The sequence below is a fragment of the Xyrauchen texanus genome, chromosome 20, assembly GCF_025860055.1.
Source record: "Xyrauchen texanus isolate HMW12.3.18 chromosome 20, RBS_HiC_50CHRs, whole genome shotgun sequence".
NCBI lineage: Eukaryota > Metazoa > Chordata > Actinopteri > Cypriniformes > Catostomidae > Xyrauchen > Xyrauchen texanus.
In genome coordinates, this window is record NC_068295.1 from 3407323 (window position 1) to 3431492 (window position 24170).

At 40.3% G+C, this 24170-nt stretch overlaps 1 protein-coding gene across 3 annotated transcripts in view; it reads right to left on the minus strand.

Moving 5' to 3' along the window:
• The window catches only part of LOC127660426 (uncharacterized), an 85490-nt gene that overhangs the window by 13944 nt on the left and 47376 nt on the right, over positions 1-24170 (minus strand). For 2 of the 3 annotated variants that reach the window (XM_052150636.1, XM_052150635.1), the window contains exons 15-29: positions 23565-23714; positions 23151-23407; positions 20199-20319; positions 19667-19849; positions 19411-19563; positions 15442-15659; positions 13323-13506; positions 12809-12964; positions 12418-12729; positions 9353-9460; positions 1477-3417; positions 1164-1226; positions 1008-1082; positions 774-860; positions 493-584 (exon numbers count right to left, since the gene is read on the minus strand). In XM_052150636.1, the coding sequence (XP_052006596.1) occupies positions 493-584; positions 774-860; positions 1008-1082; positions 1164-1226; positions 1477-3417; positions 9353-9460; positions 12418-12729; positions 12809-12964; positions 13323-13506; positions 15442-15659; positions 19411-19563; positions 19667-19849; positions 20199-20319; positions 23151-23407; positions 23565-23714 (4100 nt within the window). The remainder of the gene's footprint in view (positions 1-492; positions 585-773; positions 861-1007; positions 1083-1163; positions 1227-1476; positions 3418-9352; positions 9461-12417; positions 12730-12808; positions 12965-13322; positions 13507-15441; positions 15660-19410; positions 19564-19666; positions 19850-20198; positions 20320-23150; positions 23408-23564; positions 23715-24170) is intronic. The other variant, XM_052150637.1, reaches the window with a different exon arrangement.

The window sequence follows — 24170 nt, forward strand, 5'->3', positions numbered from 1 at the left end:
TATTTTGGGCGATAAGGCTGTCATAAATTTGGGGGACAAACATGTAAAAAATTGGGTTCTGACCAGTACTATGATTGGCAGACAATTATTTGAAGGGGTTGGAAGTCAGACGGAGCGCCATCATTTCCGGAGTTCGAGGAAGGTGGCAAGTAGAAGGCGTTTGGGGACTTGTTTTGCAGAAAATGGTGTAATTATTTAGCAGTTTTTGGGGGATACTCATGGAAGGGATGGGGAGAGAGAGGTCTAGTTTAATTATGTATGTTTATTATATATTTAATGAATAAGGTGGGGTTGCTGATTGGGGAGGGATATTAGTGGGGGTTAAATATTGATTCGGTGTGTATGTGTTAGTGTTTTTTTTTTTTTATCAATAAAAGATTTGAATTACAAAAAAATAAAAGCAGCACTGCAGAAGAAATCTCTTTAAAACACATACTTCAGTATATAACAAAGACAAACATGCACAGCCCTGCAGTTCTGTTAGTAATTTACCTCAAGCAGAAGCAGTTGGGTTTTTTGGTGTACTCTGGTGATGGCTCACACACTGCTCCGATTAGATTCAGAGGCAGGCTGGTCGCACAGCTCTATGAGATACAAGCATAGAGTCATTCTGGGTAACTCACATACTTTACAGCTGCCATTAAAATGCAATTCGATCACAATTTAACCATAATTCAACCTTGCATTACAACTAATGACTGTCTGTTTGCAATAGACGGACACAAATGTTTCTACTCAGCTGCAAACCCAGAACCTGAAGTCTTCAAACTTACCCTGAGTATATCTTTCCTGTCTTCATAGAAACACATTGTTTGTTTGTACAAGATGGCATGGTAAGAGTTCCATGTCCTGCACAGGGCCTGAAAGAGCAAAACCATCTTAAAACAATCAATGAATCAAATAAGAATCTAAACTGATATCTACACCAACGTGACATGCAAGAGTGCAGTCATGTTTTCCATAAGATCTTGCTTTGAGGGATTAATAACAGTAAATGTGATATTCACCTTCTTTCCCCCCAGTTGCAGTTTATGTTTTCTCTCCAGTGTGCCTTCCATAGATGGCAGTTCTTGCCTACCACTCTGGAAATAAAGGCCAAATTAAATGTCCAACAATCACTCATTTTTCAGTCAGAATCATCACAATTTTGTACTTCTTTGTACCTGGATATCAGAGTCATCTGTCTCCAAACCCATATGAACAGACAGGAGGCTCATAGACTTGTCCTGAAGAGGACAAAAAACCCAGAGCATTACTTTACCACGGTAAAGGTAAATTTATATTCACCAATTATCATAATAATATGGAACGTGCAGCCCATTACTCATCTTGAAGGGATATCTTTACAAATTAAACCTATACAACCACATAAACTAGTTGAATCCTTGTGCTCACAAAATATACATTCATGTTGATATCTTAGACAATAGCTCACTGGGTCTGACAGGTGTTTAGCAAACATCATGTTGACCTCACCTTCAGAAACCCTGTTTCCTCCTCCTCATCTTCCTCCTCCTCTCTATAATGGTAGATATACTTTTGCTGGTCCTCTATTTCTGGCAGTTTAACAAGATCTGAAGCGGTTTCATTAACAGCAACATGTTTGTAAACCTGTTCTGGTTGAGTGAATGCAGCCCAAGACCTTCTATTCCCATTGCCCAGAGCTTCTTCCCTTGCATCCTGCTGCTTCCCACAACCCACTAAAGTCTGGATAGATGATGGCAATTTTAACTCTGCCACAAGAAGATTAGGTGCAGAGGCAGTAACCAACTTCCTGAAGAGTACCGCTTGATCCTTGGGTGAGGACTCCCTATTCTTTTCTGGAGAGGAGCTTGCTGGGAAAGCCTGATAACTGTTATACATGATGTCTGAACATACACTCTGTCGATAGCTGTTGGTGTGATTCCAGATGTCCTCCAACTCCTCCTCTTCTTGCTCAAACTGTTGGTGGTCAGGGTGGACAGGATCGTCGATGGTTAATGCAAGGCTCTTTTGCATGGAGCAATCTAAGTTCTTGTTGGAGACTTCTGCCTCATCTGATGGCACCTTTGCCATTGTCCTCTTGGACATTGGACACTCTGAGGTTTCAAGGAAGGGACCCTCAGCACATAGCTTGAAGCTTCCAGAGCTAGAGTGTCCAGAGTCCACAGAGTCGTTCCTTCCATTGGCTCCAAAGTTCATAACCACGTGAGATGCATGGTTCTGAGGTGGGTTGGGACTGTCTCTCAATGGTTGAGAGCTTGAGGTCTTGGCTGGCTTGTGGAACATGTGTCCGTTAAGATTGTGAATCAAAGTATGGACACTGGGACATGGGACATGAATCTCTGCAGTAGTTGAGCTGTGACTGTGGTTGGCTGTGCCTTGGCCTATATCTTGAGGGTTCTCTTTGTAGTTAAGTTGAGTTGGCATTGTGTCCCAATTGATTTCCTCTTCTTTGGGAAGCCTACTGATCCCAGAGTGATGTTTTAGTTGAACATCAATCAGATCCCTGGATAAAGAGGTGTGGTTCCCCTCAGTGGAGATGTCTTTAATGACTGGAGAAGGTGGAGGAGGAAATTTGTCTTCAGTAAACGAGACAGTTTCAATGCTGATGTTTTTAGCATCTTTACAGTCAATCCTAAGGGTGATTTCACCTGGAGATGTGTGCTTGAGCTCATCTTTTTGTGTTGGGGGTGAACGTGCTAATTTGAAGGTGCTCAGAGCTATAGGACGCTCAGACTGAGAGTCCTGGTTATGAGGATCTATCTTCTTTGGCTCAGCAGGTCCAATTGTAATGACATCTTGAATGCTAGGGTTGAGGCTCATATCCTTTGGCAGGTCGAAGCTTAAGACCGACCCCAACGAGAGGAACCTGTAGTGATTCTTCACATGTCCTTGGGTGGTAATTCTGAGGTGTTCTTCTGGAGCTCCAACCTCTTGGGAACATTCTGCATCAATGTCTTGCACCAAAGGGTTCTTCATGTAATCCAAGACCTGGATACCATCGCTCTTTGGTTTCGTTGCATTTTTACGCTTCTTCCTTTCCTTCAGAGGCCAAGTTTGTGTATTGTACGTCGATGGTTCACATACAGGTGGCAAAGTGACCTCCTCTTCAGGCTCCTCTCCCATGATCTTCTGAATGGTGTGCCTACGGTCATCTTTCATCTTCCTTTTCTTACTCTTCCTCTTCAGGCTGCTGAAGATAGAGATGTTGCCACTTTTTGGCAGCAGGTGAAGGGAGTTGTTGGCCTGTTTAAGGGCATCTTCATTTGAGGATGTGGAGTATGGGGAGGTACAGTGGGAGGAGAAAGTGTATGGGGAGGTCCTGGGAGAGGAGGAGGAGGAGGGCCGCTGGGCTTTGCTTCTGGGCAGCGTCATACTCTCATAAACTGGGGCTATTGCTGTGTTGTTGTCTGTAACATGCAAGTAAGTACTTACCTAAAACAAAAGCAGAATATTGTTTCAGACATTTCAATACTTTTTGTCTTCCTCATATGAGCCCATGCATAAAGCTGTTATGAAGCATGCAAACGCATTTCATATTATAAAAAGTATAAAGCACACCAAAAAGTGTTTGGACAAACAAAATTAAATTAAACCGAACAAACAAAAATATGAATGTCATTGCATTAGCTACAAAACTTCAAACCAAGTGTTAGCTACATCAATTTTTCACTTTTTTACGGAAGCCCTGAAATTTCACTAATGCAATTTTTTTTTTCTCAAAAATGATTTCATACTTGTTGAGCTTTGATTGTAATGAAGTTCCAACGTTATAAAGTCTGCACATCTGTTAAATGTTCCCTATTCGTCCAGAAATTATAACATTATTTAATACAAGATTAATACAACCAGGTGTACACACATCACAATATATAAGAGACGCAAAGTTCTCAATGCTTCCCCTCATTTCACAGACCACGGGACAACCAGACAGTCGGACGTTGTTTGAAGCTGACACGTCGCTCCACAGAGTTTGGGCAACGCAAACATGAGTCATCCCTTTAAACAAAGCAGTAAAAACACAGCGAGAGACATCGCTGTGCGCTAGACATCTATCTAGCGCATGTTAACATAGGCAAACAAATAAAAAAGCACAATATCAATAGCAGCACTGGTATTCCTGGTGGTGAATGTCATAAAACTACCAAAAATAAGTCCCGAATGACAAATTAAATGCATGTAACCTGAGGTATATTCATTTAACAGTGGGGTTTCATGCATTAGTTGGCTTTGTAACATTATATATGTTTCTTTCCTTGATTAAGACTTGCAAAGCATTCTTGTTAGAGTATTAAACAACTATAAATCAACAGATCAAGTACCACAGCCTTCATCTGTCCCCTTACAGGCACAAGATTTCATGCTTACCGATAGTGGCACCTGGTGGCCGAGGTTGGTACCGCATGCTAATTGTTAGCTAGCACGCAATGTGTTGCTTCTTGAGCAGACATTCTTTTTTAGGCAGACTTTTTTGCTTTAAAGTGTGCTTGTGCAATCTTTCTTTGCAATAGATGCTACATGGTCAGATATTTTATTCATCTAATGCAGTGATATTCATAAGTACTTTTGGGCCACTTAAATTCACAGTTAAAATTCTGCTTCACAAAAAATGTGTTTAAATGTCTAAACTGAGATTTTGAATACAATTTTGTGAGTGTGACGCTGACTCAAGCCAAGCATTTCTGAGTAAAAGCACATTGCTTCACATTTGATACTGGTGAATAATGACATCAGACTACAATGATAAGAACAATCGACCAAAACAATGCTGAAATACCATTTCTTCACTGCTTACGTTAAAAAGATGGAATCCACATTTGAGCAAAAGTAAAATAGTAGTTTTAAAATAGCAAAGTTTTGTTTTCGCAAAAAATAAGAAATAATATAGTAGATTTGCTTGCTTGTGCAAAACTCAGAGCAGTGATAACAGGGCATTGCTATCACATTGCTAAGGTGTTAAGTGTATGTTTAGTGTGTTGCTAAGCGGTTGCAATGGTGATCTGGGTGGTTGCTATGGCTTCACTATGTGGTTTGTGTAAGTCTATGGAATTTTATCTGCAAAACCGTAAGATTTCTTTAAAAAGTAAAAGCACGCCTCTTCTCAATAAGCCTCACAATTTGAAGTAGCATTAATGTACACAGCACAAATGGTGCATGATGAGTTACACACTTATGTTTACAATAATAAAGTGCAAAACATTGAAATTGTGTGAGAAGAACATCATGAAAGACTCTGTACAAGCACATTTCTTTTTGTTCTCAGGGCTTAATAAGAATCATATGCTCTTAAACATGTCGTCATACACAGCTGTAATGGCTTGACCTTTCACCCTGTGACTAATCTTGTGTTGCCCTGGCAGTTTGAGTCCATAAATCACCAGTGCAGTCAGGAGACTTTCGAGAAAGTTCAAGAAAGCCCTCCAGCACCCCTCACTCCTGCTGGGAGCCATTTCAAAACTCACCATTCATGGGAAAAAAATGGTGAGGTCACATCTCAACACCGCACTACTGACATCAGTGAGTTTACATTAGTCCTAAAGTGAACTTAAAAAAAAGAGTGAACAACTGTACTGCCTCCATCCAATCACCCCTCATATTTTGATTGGTTCCTTTTGCTTTTCTTTCTCATTTAAATCACATCTTAAGATCTGATAAAAGCCAGCCACAGGCCACTGCTGGTTTGATTTAGGCCCAAAACATGTTCTACGCAGGTTAGTGGAAACAGGAACTTCTAGTTGCACAATCTTGATTTCATGTGTTGATGCATTACGTTGATGCAATTTGTCAAATGTGCCTAAAAGTATGTGCATGCTCAGCGTTGCCACAAGGGGTGCTATATAAACTGTAGTCTTCTTTATCAGTCATTTTTCTCATGACGGAGCAATAGTTTGAAGAGACTTTTGCTGAGCAGGTCGTTAAAGTTATTTAATCTATTGACGTGTTTATTGCTAGCTACGGGAATAATAACGCATTCGGTTTAATGCAATATGTTGGACAAGTATTCGCATTCTCATCTGCATACTTTCAAAGAGTACGCTGCTGGCCTTTGGGCATCTACACACGAGTTTACGAACCAAGTCATGTGACCAAAAGTTGAGAAAATCTGAATATATTGACCAATGAGAATTGGAGCGATACGGGTCAAGCTGAGCTTTCGGAAATCCAATTCTCTTTTTTGCTGCTCGATTTCAAACTATTTCCACAAACTGACACTATTTCTCTAGTGTGTAGGAAACTTTAGTTTACAGATGTCGTATAGAAACTGTGGGAAACTCTGTGAGTTACAATTATACAGTTATCTGACTTAGTTTGTGGGATTATATGCTTCTATCTTTTTGCAACACTATTAGAAGTTTGAGTCACTGGCTATGTTTACATGTACACCAATACTTGCCAATACTCTGATTATTTGCTGAGAAATTAGATTTTTAAAAAAAGTTTTTTAATAAATGAATAATTATTACAAAAAAACATATTTTTTAACACAAAATGAATCAGTTTGTGTTTTTGAAAAATTTTGAATAATTTTTGACTACACTGGATGAACTGTTTGATTCACTAAAAAGAATCGTTCATAAGAGTCATTTGTTTGTGAATCGGAACACTTGCGCTGGATGTTGTTGTGTTCCGCCCACAAGGACAAAATTTGAAAGACGTGTTTCCTTGCCATTATTTTCACTCTCACATCTCACTAACATTCCATTCAGACTGCAAACGGACATTCACAATTCGGGAAAATATGTTTGTTTGTTTGCCGAGGGGCTGTAAATTCTGCAGCGGGGAGCACCACTGCTGGAAAACAGTGTAAGAAACTGCCTTTTCACGTGAAGCGGAGAAGTGCAGCATCTTCTGTTTCGTGATGTTTTTGAACCTGCAAATGAGTGTAACATCATACGTCTGCGGCATTGGCGCAGTAGTACTTTGGCCAGAGTGGAAGAAATGCGATTAAAGCATTTACAAGTGTAACTGGCCCTGGTCGCCCAGCTCCGAACGGGACTCGAACCGGGGTCTCCGGCATGGGAGGCAGGTGCGCTAACAAGGAGGCTACAGCCACTAGCGTCAGTCGCTAGTGCACCTCTTGAGGTCAAGAGAGTGAGGTTTATACACATTACACAGCTATCTACCAGCTGGCCCCCGTTACACTCACCCCCCTAAACCTCACTCCCATCCAGGTCACGGCACCAATGTAACCAGCCCTGGTCGCATCGCTCCAAACAGGACTCAAACTGGCGTAGGAGGCGGGTGCGCTAACAAGGAGGCTAAAGGCTACAGCCTCTAGCGTCAGTCGCTAGTGCACCTCTTGAGGTCAGGAGAGTGAGGTTTACACACATTGCACATCTATCTACCAGCAGACTCCCGTTACACCAGCTTGTATAGAGCGATTAATACAGGAATACTCCACATATCTCACTGTGATTATCATTACTCTGATTAATTATCATATTCACAGTATTCTGTTTACATGAGCAACAGTTTAATCGCAGTATGAGGGTGAATGTAAACGCAGCTATTGATAAATAAGGTTGTCCGAGAAATCTTGTAAGAATCTAGTTTATAACACGTTTCAGGTTCGTAGAAAAATTCTCTTTGTGTCTGTGTTTCACCAATTTTTTTAAAACCTTTACAGCATTTTCTACAAAAATCGATTTAATGCCTGTAGAAATGTCATGTGGTGTAATCATTAAAATACATTCCTTGAGACTGTAAACAACTTGATCTTTGATTTCAAAAAAGTCTTGACGGTCTAAAGAGGTCTTCTGTGTTTTATGAGTTTTATTTATTTTTTGTCACATGACTCCAGAATGGATATCTACACATTGGGAACACCATATGACTGATTTGGTGGACAAATTATTATTTTTCAATCATTAAACATATTTTAAAACAATATTCCTTCACTGCTATTTTTATATTCTAATAAATGTTTATTCTACACTACTCATGCGGACATGTCTTTTTTTTTTTTACTGTCTCAGGATGGTTACACCACATGACATTTTTGACTCAAATAAAAAAATATAAAATGACTTGGAGCTCCCCCGCGACCCTGTACACAGGATAAGCGGTTGACGATGGATGGATGGATGGATGGATGGATGGACTTGGAGCTCAGTAATTCAAAACATGTTCATCATAGAAGAGGTGTATTTACTGTAAGTAATTGTTCTGTGTGAATTGCATTTTGTATGAATTTTTTAATAATTTAATACATCTGGACAACAAAAATAAATCTGTTTTTGACTGTACAAAATAAAAAAAATCCTGCTGAAAGATATCAAAATGCATTTTAAGTGAGGGTATATGACAGCGGCCAGCCAATGTCCCACAAGCCCTAATCCGCCTGTCATTATTTAAAAAAGAATCTGTTATTCAAAGCTCCCTTGAGGTATTCCAAAATGGAACACATCCACAAAATTATACTCCTGGATTACACGAGAGCAGCAAAACCTACTGCAACAGCTCAATTTCCAAAATAATTTCTACTACTGACCAAAGTTTACACTTCACAGACCATTATGGCATAATAAAAGACGAGAGCATACTGCAGATCTATTTAAGGCTAATATACTCTTAAACCTCTTGTAATGGTTCCAAGAAACACACAAGTTTTATTTTTGCTGCAATTACTTTCAAACTTTTCCCAATGATAGTTTTGTAAACAATCTGAATGTTTGAAATGAGGCTTTATATGTGTCTTGGAAAAGTTTCCCGTCCCAGTTTCAAATGTTTCCCATACTGGCAGCTCAGAATGAGATCATTGGAAGTGGCTATTTCCTCAGTAATCTTTACATTACCTGCTCTTAACTGTTTGCATTCTTTCCAAAACCGCAGTGACCCCTCATGCAACAAAGTGAACTCTTTTACTTTGTAGGTTTTCCAACCACTGAGCAAACGACGCCCTACTTAACAGCACTACTATGTATTCTAAACTCATTATTTCAATGGACTGCCAAAAGTTATTTATACAGTTCAAAAATATGCTAAATATTTATTTCTGAGATAAACACTGGATGCCGATCACTGGATCATACATGAGGTCACGGGACAACAATGTCGCATACTGCTGTTCGAAATGTTTCAAAGCATACTGCCTACTTTTTTTTAGAATAGTATGCAGTACATAGTATGTACACTATGCAGAAGTAAGCAGTATGTTAGTGCATAGCCCATGTTTCTCCACAATGCTGCTTGAGATGTCCTGTACTGCTTATTAATCCTAATCAGTTTATCATAGTATGATATGATGGTGAATGATGGTTTCACTCCTGAAGATCATGTGTTAGTCAGTCCATCACACTGCAGTCTTCATGCACAACACTAACATGTTTCTGTTTAATCATGCAGGGCCAATAACCACAACTTAATTTACCTCTTCTGTACTGTGTCGATAGATCTTTTTCTTTTGCTTTAAACTACCAAAAAGCCCCTGGCAGCGTTTCCAAAAGCTTTTACAGGCAGAAGAGTAAGACTCAGCGAGCTGAAGGAGAAGGTGAGAGGAGATAAAACAGAAGGATGTAGTGGAAGAAGAGAGAGGAAACTGTAAGGAGACAGAAGATAACTGCTGAAAATAGAGTGGGGTGTGAAATACAGGCTTGTGATGTTGGTGCTTTTGTAACTGTGACACAGACAGGTAGAAAAAGCAAAGAAATGTTACAGGGATAGTTCACCCAAAAATTACAAATCTGTCATTATTTACTCACCCTCACGTCGTTCCAATCCCGGAAGACTTATGTGGAATGCTAAACAAGAATTTTTCAAGAATTCTCACTCTGCTATTTTACATACAACAACAGTTCAAAAACAGTTTGTGTCTGTCAAGCTCTTAAACGGACGAAAAATAAATGAAAATTGAAGCTGCAGGCAGCGATGAACGGGCACTCGCACACTGGGGCATGTTGGGGCTGCTGTGCCAGGGGAATGTCACTCCAATTTTTTTTTGCATTTTTTAGCACTTAAATGTTGTTAAGAGTGTATCACAGTGTAAAACATGACATTTTCTGTTGCCACTAGGTGGCGCTATGTTTATAACATAAATATTTGCATTTAGAAGTGTTCAGGGTGAGACTCTTATCAAACATGTGAAGTTTGGAGCAGATTGGACATTGTATGTTTGAGTTACAACAACTTCCTTTTTCATGGCGAAACATCAAACTATGCCAGGCTGCCACGGACGCCGTTCAAAGAAAACTCGCAATTTAGCATCGCCAAGGTCTTTAGATTAGTCTGACCGAATATGATGTTAATCTGATTTAATATATAAAAAAAAATAGAAGAAAAAATCACAATGGCTGACTTCCTGTTGGGTTTAGGATATGGTCTAAGAGGTTTTTTGTACTTGTTGACATGTTACATATGCCTACCGATTTTCTTACGAGTAGGTGAAACGTAGCATGAGGGCTGCTTAGTTGAAATTTTGTAGGTGATGCTATCGAGCCATTTTGCCACAAGTAATTCTAAAACCAGTCTCAGATGTACATTTTCCTCACTTTTGAGATGTGTGCAAAGTTTCATGAGTATTCGAGCATGTTTAGGCCCCAAAGTGACTTGTTTCATATCAAAATTTGTCAGGCTGACACGGACACGCCCTTCAACGAAAACTCAAGAGCTTCGTAATTTAACATCACCAAGACCTTTAGATTAAGACAGACTAAATATAATGTTGATCTGATTAAATCTCTGGGAGGAGATTAAGTATAAGATCTGTAATTGGCTGTTGCCAGTAGGTGGCGCTATGACTAAAACTGAATATTGGCACGTAGATGTATTCAGGCTGGGACTCTTATCAAACATGTGAAGTTTGGAGCAGATTGGACACTGTACGTATGAGTTATAACAACTTCCTGTTTCATGGCGAAACATCAAAATGTGTCAGACCGTCACGGCCGCGCCGTGCAGTGAAAACTCAAAAGCTTCGCAATTTAGCATCGCCAAGGCCTTTAGATTAGACTGACTGAATATGATGTTGATCTGATGAAATCTCTAGGAGGAGCTTGTTTAAGTATGAGGCCTGGAAATGGCAAAAACTGAGCAAAAATATAAGAGAAAAATCTAAATGGCTGACTTCCTGTTGAGTTTAGGGCCTGGGTCCAAGAGACTTTTTTGTAGGTATTTGCATGTTACACATGTGTACCAATTTTCGTACATGTAGGTGAAACGTAGCGTGAAGCGCACATCGTTGAATGTTTGTAGGTGGCGCTATCGAGGCATTTTGCCACAGCTAATTCTGAAACCCACATCAGATGTACATTTTCACCACTTCTGATGTCTGTGCAAAGTTTCACGAGTATTCGAGTATGTTTATTTCGAGATATTTACTTTTGTGTTATTTTTGCATTAAAAAGTGTTTATTATATAATGGGCCTTTGACAAATAAGGTTGTCCAAGGTGATACAAATTTTTTAATATTTAAAAAAAGTATAGTTTAAAACACGTCAATGTGACATTTTTTACTGTCTCTGAACACCACATGACAATTTTTTTATTTAATCCCCAGAAGAAATAGCAAAAATGACTTTATATTCAGCAAATGAAAACATGTTAATCATAGAAGAGGTGTATTCAAGTAATTGTTCAGTATGAATTGCATTTGTAATGTATTTTTGAATAAGTTATTTGACGTGGACAAAAAAATCCATGCACAAATTGTAAATCTCCTACTGCATGTTGTCTATTAGTGTTACTACTCAAGCTGGTAATGGGGTCATTTATACATTTAAGACATACGTTGTAGATTTCGAAACAAATTTTATTTGTAGCAGACAAACATTGGAATATTAGACTATATAAACATTTTAGACAGTGAGTTATGTGAAACCACATGTGCCAATTTCCCTGAATGATCCCTGAAGTGACGATTTGGAACACACTGGATGGAAATGCTGCTATAGTCGCAAATAGTTTTTTCGATTTTCCGATTTTCCTCAAATAATGTCATTTGCAACTTGGATGGAATCATAGCTTATGATGTCATACCTGGCATGCCGCCTCAACAAACCATTTTTGAATTATTGTTAATCATAAAAACATATATAATAATTTTTTCGGTCTGTTCTTAACACAAAGCTTTTGTATGACTTCAGAAGACTTGGGGTGAACGCCGTAGAGTCCAATGGACTACTTTTGTGGCACTTTTGTCCTTTTCGGAGCTTGACAGTCCCTGGTCCCTATGAACTGTTGCTCTATGGAAAAAATAACAGTATAAGAATTTGGAACCCCATGAGGAAATAATGACAGAATTTTCATTTTTGAGTAATCTGTTCCTTTAACAGCTTATATTACAAGGAATAAACCCATTCCCATTGTGAGACTGGGCTGGGTTGACTGTGTGCGTGTGTGTGTGTGTGTGTGTGTGTGTGTGTGTGTGTGTGTGTGTGTGTGTGTGTGTGTGTGTGTGAGTGAGTGCATGGATGTTTGAGGTCTTCAAATCATTCTCACCCTGTGCACAGGCTCGGGCACCGGTACGTCACCCTCCCCGCCAGGCTCCTGTACCTGGATTTGTGTGTCTCCAGAGTTACTGAAGCTCAGGATGAGGTTAACAGTGCCCCCTAGAGCCGAAGAACTAGGCTCCTTCAGCATCAGGTAGGGTGAATCAGGCCTCTCTATGTTACTACTGACATCACTTCCTCTAGGACTGATGCTCTTCATCACTTCATATGCATCATTGTGCTGTAAACTATCCTCCAGATCAACAGGAAGCACACTTAAGCTCTCTAAGCTCTTCTGAGATTCCTCTGGCGAGGTTTCCAGCTGAAAATAGCATGGCAGAATTAGCATGCATTATGGAGGAGACAATATTTACTATGAGCACCAGTGATTTCAGCTCTACCTGCGGCTGCAGGGTGCAACAGGTGGCTTCTGAATAAATGGCATCTGTGTGGGCTTCCTCAGTTTTCTTTCTGGTCAACAGCTGATCCTTCTGAGCCCTCCAATGGACTAGGATCCATCCCAGCATGCTCCGGAGCTCCTCCATCCTCTCGCTGATCTGCAGGAGACAAAGAGAAGTGTGTTGTGCAAAGATGAGTTCAAAAGCCATGGAAAAGGCTGATTTTTAAGCATTACACATTTTTACAAAATCTCCCAACACTAAACAGCATTCAGAACACCACATTTTCATTCATTTAAAAAAATGCATCATGTCATGAAAAATCTAATTTTACTTGATCTTTTGATATAATAGAGAATGAAGCTGTTTAAATGTAAGTCTTCAAGACACAGCAGCCCATTTAATTCTAAGGGCAAAAATGGTCATGTTGTAAAACAACATTACACAATCTTGACTAATATTCTAAAATTAAACTATACAAATATTTATGATTTGACCCTTTTAAAAAATCTCATACCATTTTGTTCAGATGGTGTTCGTCACCAAAAAGCTTCTTCTCAGTGACAGTGAGCTGATCGAATTCCTCAAACTTCTGTTCAATCTGTCGATCCAGAACCTCAACCAACGGCTCCTGATTCTCTCGGCTTTGACGCAGAGCACTTTCTGAGAAGATACAGGAACGGGTGTCTTCAGTCCAAGAGCTGAGAGAGGATGAACAGCAGTGGATAAAGAAAGAGCTTCAGGCAATACACACAGATTAACATGATACTCGCCAAACGCATTTACAAATTACACAGTTTACAGTGTATAACTTGATTATGGCTGATGGTAGCCAAAAAGAAATGTCTCATTGTCTTAATGTCTCATTCGGGGCTCGTGATGAGGACGAGGTATCAGTCACCTAACCTGCTGTTGATCCATGACTAATCCGGACTAACATGGTGACGGTAGCATATATAAATCGGCAAGGTGGTTTATGCTCACGTTGCATGTCGCAACTCGCCCGCCATCTCCTCCTTTGAAGTCAGCAGCGACTGAATTCGTTGCGGGCCACTCACATCCCAGGCGAACCCAATCGCACTGCGGAGATTAGAGTTGTGACTCCACCCCCAGGTGGTTCAGCAGATTTGGAGTCGATTCGTGAAGTGCAGGTATACCTGTTTCCTTCCCAGGAATCCTCCCACTGCCCGCTATGGTTCTCCCTGGCCAAAACCCTGTTCGGACAAGTCATGTAGGTTGCATCATACTGGCCCATTCAGACTTGGTTCTCAGAGCTCACCCCCTCGCAACAGCCCCTCCCAGGCAAATTCCCCTGAGGAAGGACCTCCTTTCTCCTTGCCCCTGATGCAAACCCATGTCTTCCCTTGGGCAGAGCTCTGCTCTGCCACCAGTCGCTGTGCATGTAGAGCTCTTCCCTTCCAGGTTGGACCTACCGCGGGGACTTCTTTCCATGTGTGGTACTTCCCGGTTGGTAAGTCCATGTGATGTATACTCCACATTTTAACCTCCCCTTCGGGCAGGATGTGGTCTCCACGGTGTTTTTTCTCCATGGGGAAAAGAACACCTTCCCCGGCGCGAATATATCTTGGTCCCAGCTGTGAATTATTCATTTTCAAAGAGAAAAAGAGATAAAAGGTCAAAATGGCTGATGTGACCTATTCCCATTGTAAGTACGTCTTGTCCCCCCCTTGGGGTACGAGGGACTATGCGACTGATCTGGGGTGTTGGGAAGGTTACGACGGCACGTGGCAGTTCAGTTGGTTGTGGCATTTTGTATAGGGTCCCCTGGTGAGTGACAGACAGGGAACGTCTTTGTTACTGTTGTAACCTCCGTTCCCTGATGGAGGGAACGAGACGTTGTGTCCCTCCTGCCACAACACTGAACTACCCGCTGAAATGGCCGGGACACTGTGTCAGCTACTCCGCACAAAACTGAATGAGTGGATGCAAGCTGTCTCCTTTTATACCTGTATGTCCGAGGGAGTGGCATGCAAATTCCACTCGCCAATTCTCATTGCCCTTTTCTCAAATATCAGAGGTGTTTGGGGCTTCCAAGTTCGACCCCCAGTGTCACTACGTCGACACAACATCTCGTTCCCTCCATCAGAGAACGGAGGTTACAACAGTAACCAAGATGTTTTTCTTGGTTGTTGGCAGATAAGATGTCCCAAGCTTCTTGGAGAATTCACCACAGTTCTTCTATTTTGACTGTCTCAATTGCTTCTGTCTCTTTATGTAATCTCAGACTGACTCGATGTTCAGTGGGGGCTTTGTGGGGGACGTGACAGCTGTTGCAGGGCTCCCTGTTCTTCTATTCGAATCTTTTCTATTTACAAAAGTAATGTTTGGGAGTCTAACATTTATATTTCCTATTGACACACTAAAGCTGAACATATAAATAACCATCTTTAGACAAATGCTTTTGTGAAACATCTTATGTGTTAAGACTTGTGCACAGTACTGTATATATATATATATATATATATATATATATATATATATATATATATATATACACACACACACACAGACAGATTTCTGTCTTTTAAATTTGGGCCAATTTTCAACATTTAACACTACATGATATAAACTTTTAAAAACTATTAAAAAGGTCTTATTTCAAAAGGTTGACTTACATCATTGCCAGGTAGTTTCGGAAGAACTGCCGGAGCAGGTCAAACTGTTGGAGTCTCCTCCTGTTTTCCGCTACACTCTTGACAAGCTCTTGCCAGGTGTGCAGGCTGGTGTGTATGTCAGTCTGTACTGTGTGCATTCTCTCTGGACACACATCTGTCAAACGAGCAGACAGATTCTGCACAGCTTCCATCTCCACCTTCAACACCTTGTTTTCTGACTGGAGAAAAAACACCCATTTGATGTAAATAAGATAATATAATTGCATGTAATACCTTATGACCTACTACATCTGTATCTCACAATTCAATAATCTCAAACTGACTTTTGAATTTCACTCTTAAAGCTGCTTTACACTAACAGCTCTAACAGGAATCATATGCCTTACATATGCAATGTTGGTATCTTTGACAGTGTTTTTGATGGTAATTAAAAGCATTACAGAATTCAAAAGAATCCAGCTGCTCAATGTTTCTTGAACAGAGACTGTCAGATGCTTTGTGCATGAGAGTCAAACTATTTTAGTATGAGCGATTAGGTCATTTCTTTCGCATTGGGGTTTCAGACAGCTGTGTGTGTTTGTGCAATGCACGGCACTGAAGTATACATCATATTTCACAACACACCCCACAATGCAGAAACAAATTAATCAACCAGCACATGTGCATTACACGTACAAATACACATCATAAATGCCATAAAACGCACATTCTTATGAACAATGGTGTCCAGAGCGTGTAATAAAGTGATGTGAGGTCTGAGTCAAAAACTTCATAACGCCTATTGAACAAATCCAGCGTCTGGCTGGCTCTCAGTGGATGTGAAACTTCAATCACAACAGGAAACAGATTTTTAGAAACAATGTGTTAAAACAAATTCATCATGAGAGATGGAGAAAGCCATTTCCATTCGATCAACACTGGGAGGTCAATGTGTCACAACAAACAAGAAACTTCCTGTTCTGTGAGCGGCTCGCTAGTAAACGGTTTGGATGTGTTATTGTGTTTCTGCAAAAGCACTCGGTCACTTCCCAAGCAGATATTTTCACTGGGGTAACCACTAACCTCTGGGTTTATTTGGTTAAAGCTATATGCCACAAGAGGCCAAGTATTACAGTGATTTTACAAGGTAAGGGGTGTTTTTGTCGCAACGTGAAAGTAGAGATTTGTAACAAATGGCTTACAGCTTTTTTTTTTTTTTAAATGTTATCACCTTTTCTCCCCAATTTTGGCATGCCCAATTCCTACTACTTAGTAGGTCCTCGTGGTGGCGTGGTTACTCACCTCAATCTAGGTGGCGGATGACAAGTCTCAGTTGTCTCCACTTCTGAGACCGTCAGTCCGCGTATCTTATCACGTGACTTGTTGTGCATGACACCGGAGACTCGCAGCATGTGGAGGCTCATGCTACTCTCCGCGATCCACACACAACTCACCACACGCCCCATTGAGAGCAGGAACCACTTAATCGCTACCATGAGGAGGTTATCCCATGTGACACTACCCTCCCTAGCAACCAGGCCAATTTGGTTGCTTAGCAGACCTGGCTGGTGTCACACAGCACACCCTGGATTCGAACTCGCGACTCCAGGTGTGATAGTCAGCATCAATAATCGCTGAGATACCCAGACCCCTGCTTACAGCTTTTATAAACCGGCAACAAAAGCACTATAATGAAACAAAACAAATTTCAATAAATATTACTGGATGTTTCTTCAACTTTAGGCACTTTCATATCCCAGGGGTTAGTTTTTATTAAAACAAACAGATTTGAACTATAGATTGTGCTGTTCTAGCTTTGACCCAGGCAAAGACTGTTGATCTTAAACTATGTAAATCCATTATAAACATACAAATTAAAAACTATGATTATCTAAACAAAGAGTGAAATGAAGAAACCACTTCTATATACTTTTTGTGTGAAAATGATTACTATCCCACTCGTTTTTCCACCACACCAAACAGTTGTCTAGTAGCTAAACTAAAAGTTAGTGTAGTTGTTATCCAAGTGGACAAAAGTGCCAGTGAAGAGCATGCTTGAGAGGAACTATGAGACCAGTGATGATTAGAGAAAACAAAGAAAAATCAAGGTAAATATCACTTTATATTTTATTGGGCCTCACGTAAATGGTTTGCACTTATATAGCACCTTTTTAACCTTAACGGTATTCAAAGCACTTTACACTGTGACACATTCATCCATTCACACACCAAAGACGGCAGAGCTGCCATGCAAGGTGCTAGCCTGCCATTGGGAGCAACTTGGGGTTCAGTGTCTTGCCCAAGGACACTTTGGCATGTGGAGTCGTCTGGGCCGGGATTCAAACCACCGATCCTGCGATTAGTGGCCAACCCACTCTACCAACTGAGCCACAGTCCACGTTTTTACTTTTTTTTACCACGATACTTTTTTCGATTAATCACAGAATTTTTTAAATGCTGAAATATGACGACATATACTTCTTTTCCTATCAAAATGATTTTTTTCCATCTTAGGAAAGAAAACAAAACAATATGTAACAATATAATGCTTTTGTCACGAACGCCGGTGAAGGTGCTTCTTCAACCGGCCACCGGAGATCTAACTCACCCGAGTTCTAACCTTGAACCACACTTCCCATAACCGCACATACCTGGTCCGATTGCCCGCAGCTGTTCCCCATTACCTCCACTCTATTTAAATCACGCGTGTCTGTGCCATCATTGCAAAGTCTTGTTTGCCCCGGCTGCATTACTGAGAGTCTTCGAATCAACCTACTACTTGATCTCCTGTGTATTTACCTAGCCAGTCTACGACCATGATTACCTGCCGCCTGCCCTTGATACCTTAACGCCTGTCTACCTGTCTACGATATCTGCTGCCTGCCTCGATCCAGTGCCTGTCTGATCACGAACTCGATTGCCTATAACATTCCTGCCTGCCCTATAACTGAACCTGGCCTGTTTTTGACCTGAACCCTGTCTCTAAATAAAGACTGCTTATGGATCCCAACCAACCTGAGTCCGCGTTACAGCTTTATTAACATTTTCCAAACAAATCCTTCTACAGTATAAAGATAGAAATGGACTAAAATAGTACCAATTCAAGTAACATAAAACATTTCCAAAGTCTAAGTGGGAGTTTGACTAATTAAAAGAACTAGTCCCCACATAGGTTGCATATTCATTGCAATAGACATGAAATCTTTTAAACTCATCATCCACAATATAAATCTACCTGTAGACTGTGGCTATCCACTTTGTTACAGCAATCATGAAGCCGCATTCATGATTCGCATTAGGGTGTCAGTGTCTAACCCCTCTTTGTACTCCACATGAAAAGCGCTTGCAGACAAAAACATCTTGTGGCAGGGCGGAGGGCGGGGCCGGGTCGTGATCCTACACACCCGGTCCCGTATTAGGCTAATTATGCCTCTGTAAACGATCTCTCTCTCTCTCTCTCTCTCTCTCTCTCTCTCTCTCTCTCTCTCTCTCTCTCTCTCTCTCTCTCTCTATATATATATATATATATGGTTTTTTTTTGTGTTTTTTTACAAAAGTTATTGTACATGTTAACCAAGTCAACAATAATAGTGAAGATCATGCTAGAGTTGAAATATGAGACAACTGATGTTTGAAGAAAAAGTCAAGGTAAATAACACTTGTGAGGAGAATGTTTTTATTGGGCATCATTTCCAATCAAGCTGTAATTTTGCCAAACTTTGGAAGATGTGCGTAAATATTATTTAATTGTGTGTATTTAGGTTACATCAAATATTAGCTATGTAATTAGCCTTAGCTAGACCAACGTGCCAGCTATTTATTTTTCTTTAACAGAAAAAATTTAAAATCTCCAGTGCCGCATGTACATACACTGCTGGACATTGTCAGAAGACAAATGTAAAAAAATAAATTAATTAATCAACCTCCCTCATATCTTATGCTTCTCAAAAACTTTGGCAATTCCTGTAGAAATGTTTAGTGTGCCCATACCTCCAGCTGGTCCTGGTCCTCCTGCAGTCTATCCAGTCCGCAACGATCTGGCTCGCATCTGACGGCAATCTCACTCTCCATCTCCAGCACGTCTACAGCGAGTTCTGCACAACGCTGCAGACACTGCTCGACCCGTGCAGACAACATGGAATGCTGGGATGCAAGAACCAGACCAACAGTGAAGATGGCATCGGACATTTAAGAGTTATAAGATAAGAAAATATAAGACAATCCTTAAGTTTTTAACTCCATCTACCCTGCTCAGAAGTTCCTGGATGCTCTGGTCATGTGACTGCGAGCGTCCTCTCTCTCGCGCCGTGTCATTCAGCATCTCCACAGCTTCTCTGAGCTCCTCCACGGGGTTTCCAATGCTCTCCATCAGGGGTTCATCACGATCCCTCAGAAGAGATGGTCCCGAGCCAAGATCTCCACACAGGGGCTGGAGAAGCACCAGAAAATGAAGTATAATCGTTTTGTGATATCAGACAATCAAACAAAAAGACTAGTCTGACCCAAATAGGAAGTATTTCTCAGTATTGGCCAAATAAAACAGATTGGAATAATTCACTGATTGTAGAAAAATTCTTCCAAGGCACTTCCTCTGTTATAGAAGTTTATAAGCTTTGATTTGATCTTGCTTGCCCCACACTGGCACTAGTTTATGGGTCCCTCCTTGTGGGGATCGAACCTGCAACCTTCCGGTTACCAATCATATAGGGTGCAGTCTTCGATGCCCATTTCACTTGCTGTAAAACTAAGGAAGTTAAGGTCACAGTATTGGGTCTGACCTTTCCGACGGTGCAGTAGTGGCTCTCCTCCAGTTCCACCTTCTCCAGGAACTCTGTGAGCATACGAGTGTCCTTCAGTTTAGAGCTCTGCTGGGTCAGTGCTGCCTGAACACTGCTGAACCTAAACAACATCAACAATAACTGCTGATGCTCAAACATCCAACATTTACACTGGAAATCTTGCCTGGCTGGTTGTGAGATGGGTAGTTTTATCAGTTATCACTTTGGTCGGTTCCTCAAACAAAACTATCATTTCAGAAGCCTTGGAATATATCACACCAATCATGTGGACTACTTATAAGTGTGACAGCCTCTGGTCATCTAAACAAATAATATTGTATTTTCAATGATAGATAGCAGATTCTTCTGATTTCTGTTTAGTCATCAAATTTTAGTAATTTATTTTGCACATGAAGAAATTGTTAATATATTAGGAAGAAGGAAATAACAGTACACACAGTAGTCCAGCAACCATATATGGCATGTCCACATTAACAATCGTATTTACTAAAGAAATACCAAATCAAACCAATTGCACATACAGTTTATAGTGAATGAGACATTTACTTTTAATGCACGTGAAGCGCTTTTTCTTTGAAGTTGCACTCACATGCTCGTGCGGATCCAGCGTGAGCAGCGATGCCTGACTCTTTAAACAGCCTGGATTGCCTGCTTGGAATGGCACGGAGTGACCGTCATAATTTGTGAATTAGAGGAAATTTTCATCTTGATCCTGAAGGTTTTGATTCTGGCTGATGGAATTCGATTGGAAGAAAACGCTGGATTTTCATGAGGTTCGTGAATTGCATCTGTGTTTAAACGAGATACCTGCATATTTGCAAACTGTATATAATAGAAGTTTTATTGATATTTGCTTTTTATCATTAGAACAGAAAGTTTAAAATGACCGGGAACTGCTGAGGAGAGGCTTTAGAGGTCAATAAATGAGCGTTCCAGAGGATGCTGAAGTTTTGTGAGGTTGGTTTATTAAATCGGTTTAAATGAGACATGTGCATATTAGCAGATGGTATATGATATTAGTATTATTGATATTTGCATTTTTTATCATTAGACAAGAGAGTTAAAAGTTAAAGGGAACTGTTGAGGAGAGAGAGGGAGAATGAAACAGATGAACACTTTAACATTATGAGCTGAAACACGTCTGTTGCGGCTCTGATATGCAGACCGTTCAAATGACACTGTGCGGCACACCGGTCTATTATTGTAGTAACACGATGGCACGTAACAACAAAAGAAACTGTGACTGGTCGTTTACCTGTCTCAGTCGCTTCACATGCAAGCAGGTGATTCTCAGCGCCTTAACGAAACAAATCGGCCCAACGGGAAAATTTATCGGCTTATGCCGATAATTAAAATGTCAGAATATCGACGACCACCAATATGGATATAGAACAACACAAGGAAATGATTGATGATTTTGTTTGTTTGGGGAACAATTTCTTTAACCCTCCTATTCTGATGGAACTTTACTGTTTCACGTTCATATCACCATCAACTCTTTTTTTTTAAAGATAGATAACATTGAAGTAAAATCAATAAAATGATGCACTTTAGGATTTTATTTAGATCTTAAGCATAAACATAAACAAAAGCAAATTTATGTAACTTCACAACAGTAAAAACCTAGTTGAAACATGAAGGAAATATGAGAATGTGTCATGTACTGCTGCCATCTGGTGAAAAAATTCAGAAATAACATGACTTGAAAATCATGTTATGACAATAATAGCCAGTAGATGGCAGTGTTCTAAGTTACATATTTGGATATTATCAAACTATTGTCTGTGTGTGTTGTGTTCTCCCTTCTGGCTGTGTTAGTCTCACCCATGTATTCCTGTGTGTGTGTGTGTGTGTGTGTGTGTGTGTGTGTTTGTGGGCAGGTTTAAGTGGTTTACGAGGACTTTTCTAGTGTCCCCATAATTCTAATTGCTCAAAAAACATACTAAACGATATTTTCTGTGAGTGTTAGGTTTAGGGGCAGGGTTAGGGCATATAATCTATAGTTTGTACAGTATAAAAATAATTATGCCTATAGAGAGTCTTCATAAGGATAGCTGCACCAACATGTGGGTGTGGGTGTGTTTTTGTGTGTGTGTGTGTGTGTGTGTGTGTGTGTGAGTATGCAGCATTAAGGCTGTGTTATGGTCTCACCTCCTCATTTATGTGTATGTTTGTTCTGCATTGTGGCTGATTTATAGTTGGACCTTGAACAGATAAGCCCAAATATACTTCGATTTTGATGCTGAATGCTCAGCGTCAGCGTACAGTCGGACATAAGCCTGTCAAAGTATACTCCATTTAACAGTGCGCGCATAGACAGGCGAATGGCTCATGCACATTTTATGTAAATATTTAGTAAACTAAGTGATAATTTACATTTAGAAATGTTTGTGTACATTTTATTTGCAATCATAAAAACCTTTGTGCATTTCAAACTGTAAAAAAAAAATAACTTTTTACTCAGTAGTTTTGTCTTGTTTTCCAGTAAAAATGTCAAAATATCCTAATGACAAGATATTAAGTCTTGTTTTCAGGGAAATGTAAACAAAATTTAATGAGGCTTATAACAAGAAAAACGATTTACTAATGGGCTATGACAAATTAACTAGTTTGGCACATAGTTTTGTCTTGATTAAAACATAAACCTCACTAAAATTGTTGCATTTCTCTAAATACAAGACGTATCTTATGTAATTTTGCTTCTCAAGTAAATGTATCTTGTTTTAAGGATATTCAGACATTTTTTTTTTAAAAACAAGACAAAAATACTGAGTGATAAAATGCTTTTTTACCGTGCACCTTGCTCTGTACATATCAGTTTCGGTATCGACAACCGCAAACCAAAGACTTCCTCGTGTAATACCGACTTATTCACTTCCTCCTCGATAAGAAAGAGTTAAGAGTTCGCTGTAATCAAGTGTCAGCACGTACTTTTCCTTGACATCTTTGAGGCGTGCAGGTAGCAGCTGAGTGTGCAGGTGTCGTTGACTGCTCAGATGATGCACTTCCTGTCTGAGGTTCTGCAGTTCTAGACCTCTGTCCTGCAGTTCTCGCTCCAGCTGACAGCTCTCCTGCTCGGCCACGCTCACAGACTCTGGGTCACCCGCTAGAGACGCCTGTCTGATGGACAACTCCACCGCCTCCAACCACGCCTCCAGACTGCATAAAGACTGCAGCACCCGCACCACCTGTCCATCAAAATAAACGTCACTGGAGATAACACCAAATGCACAAGTATAAGAATCGGTCATTGAAAAATCCAAATAGGTCTGAATAGGGGGAGTCACCACCTGAATATCTATGGTGGTTATATTTATATCTATGGTGCTCTAGATATATTTGTACCCTGCAGTTGAGCTCCTCTGAGACCTGTAGCACCAGTCCGTTCCTCTGATGCCTACTCTTCAGCTCCTCCCACAAAACTTCCAGCTGACTCAGAAACTCCTGGATCTTTGTGCTGCCCGGGTGTTGAGCTCGAACCAGACTGTGACCCTCCTGAAGACAGAGGAGAGTTAAAATCGTATATTTTTTTTAAATAATGATAAGCTACTCGATTTAACTAAGTGCACTGAAGCTATTTCATGGGGACATAATATCTTATACATATAATCTTTATATACATATAATCTTTTTAAGGGTACCTATAATGCAAAATTCTTTCTTATATTTCTATTAATCAAAAACAGTGTGTCAAAATGAACGCTTTTCATTTCTGCTCTAAAGTGATGTCACGTTAGAGCAGGCCACGCCCACGACTGGTGAAGGACTCCGCCCTATTATCATAGCTCCGCCCCTGAGTGATCTACACACAGTCCGCTGGAGCAGATACAGTGAGATGAATAATGTCTCATAAGTGTTCTGTTGTTTCTGTAAAAGTGAACATAAGAGTCTTCATGAAGTCCCAGCATCAGAGCCACTGAAGATGCAGTGGACAACGTGGACTGGTAATCT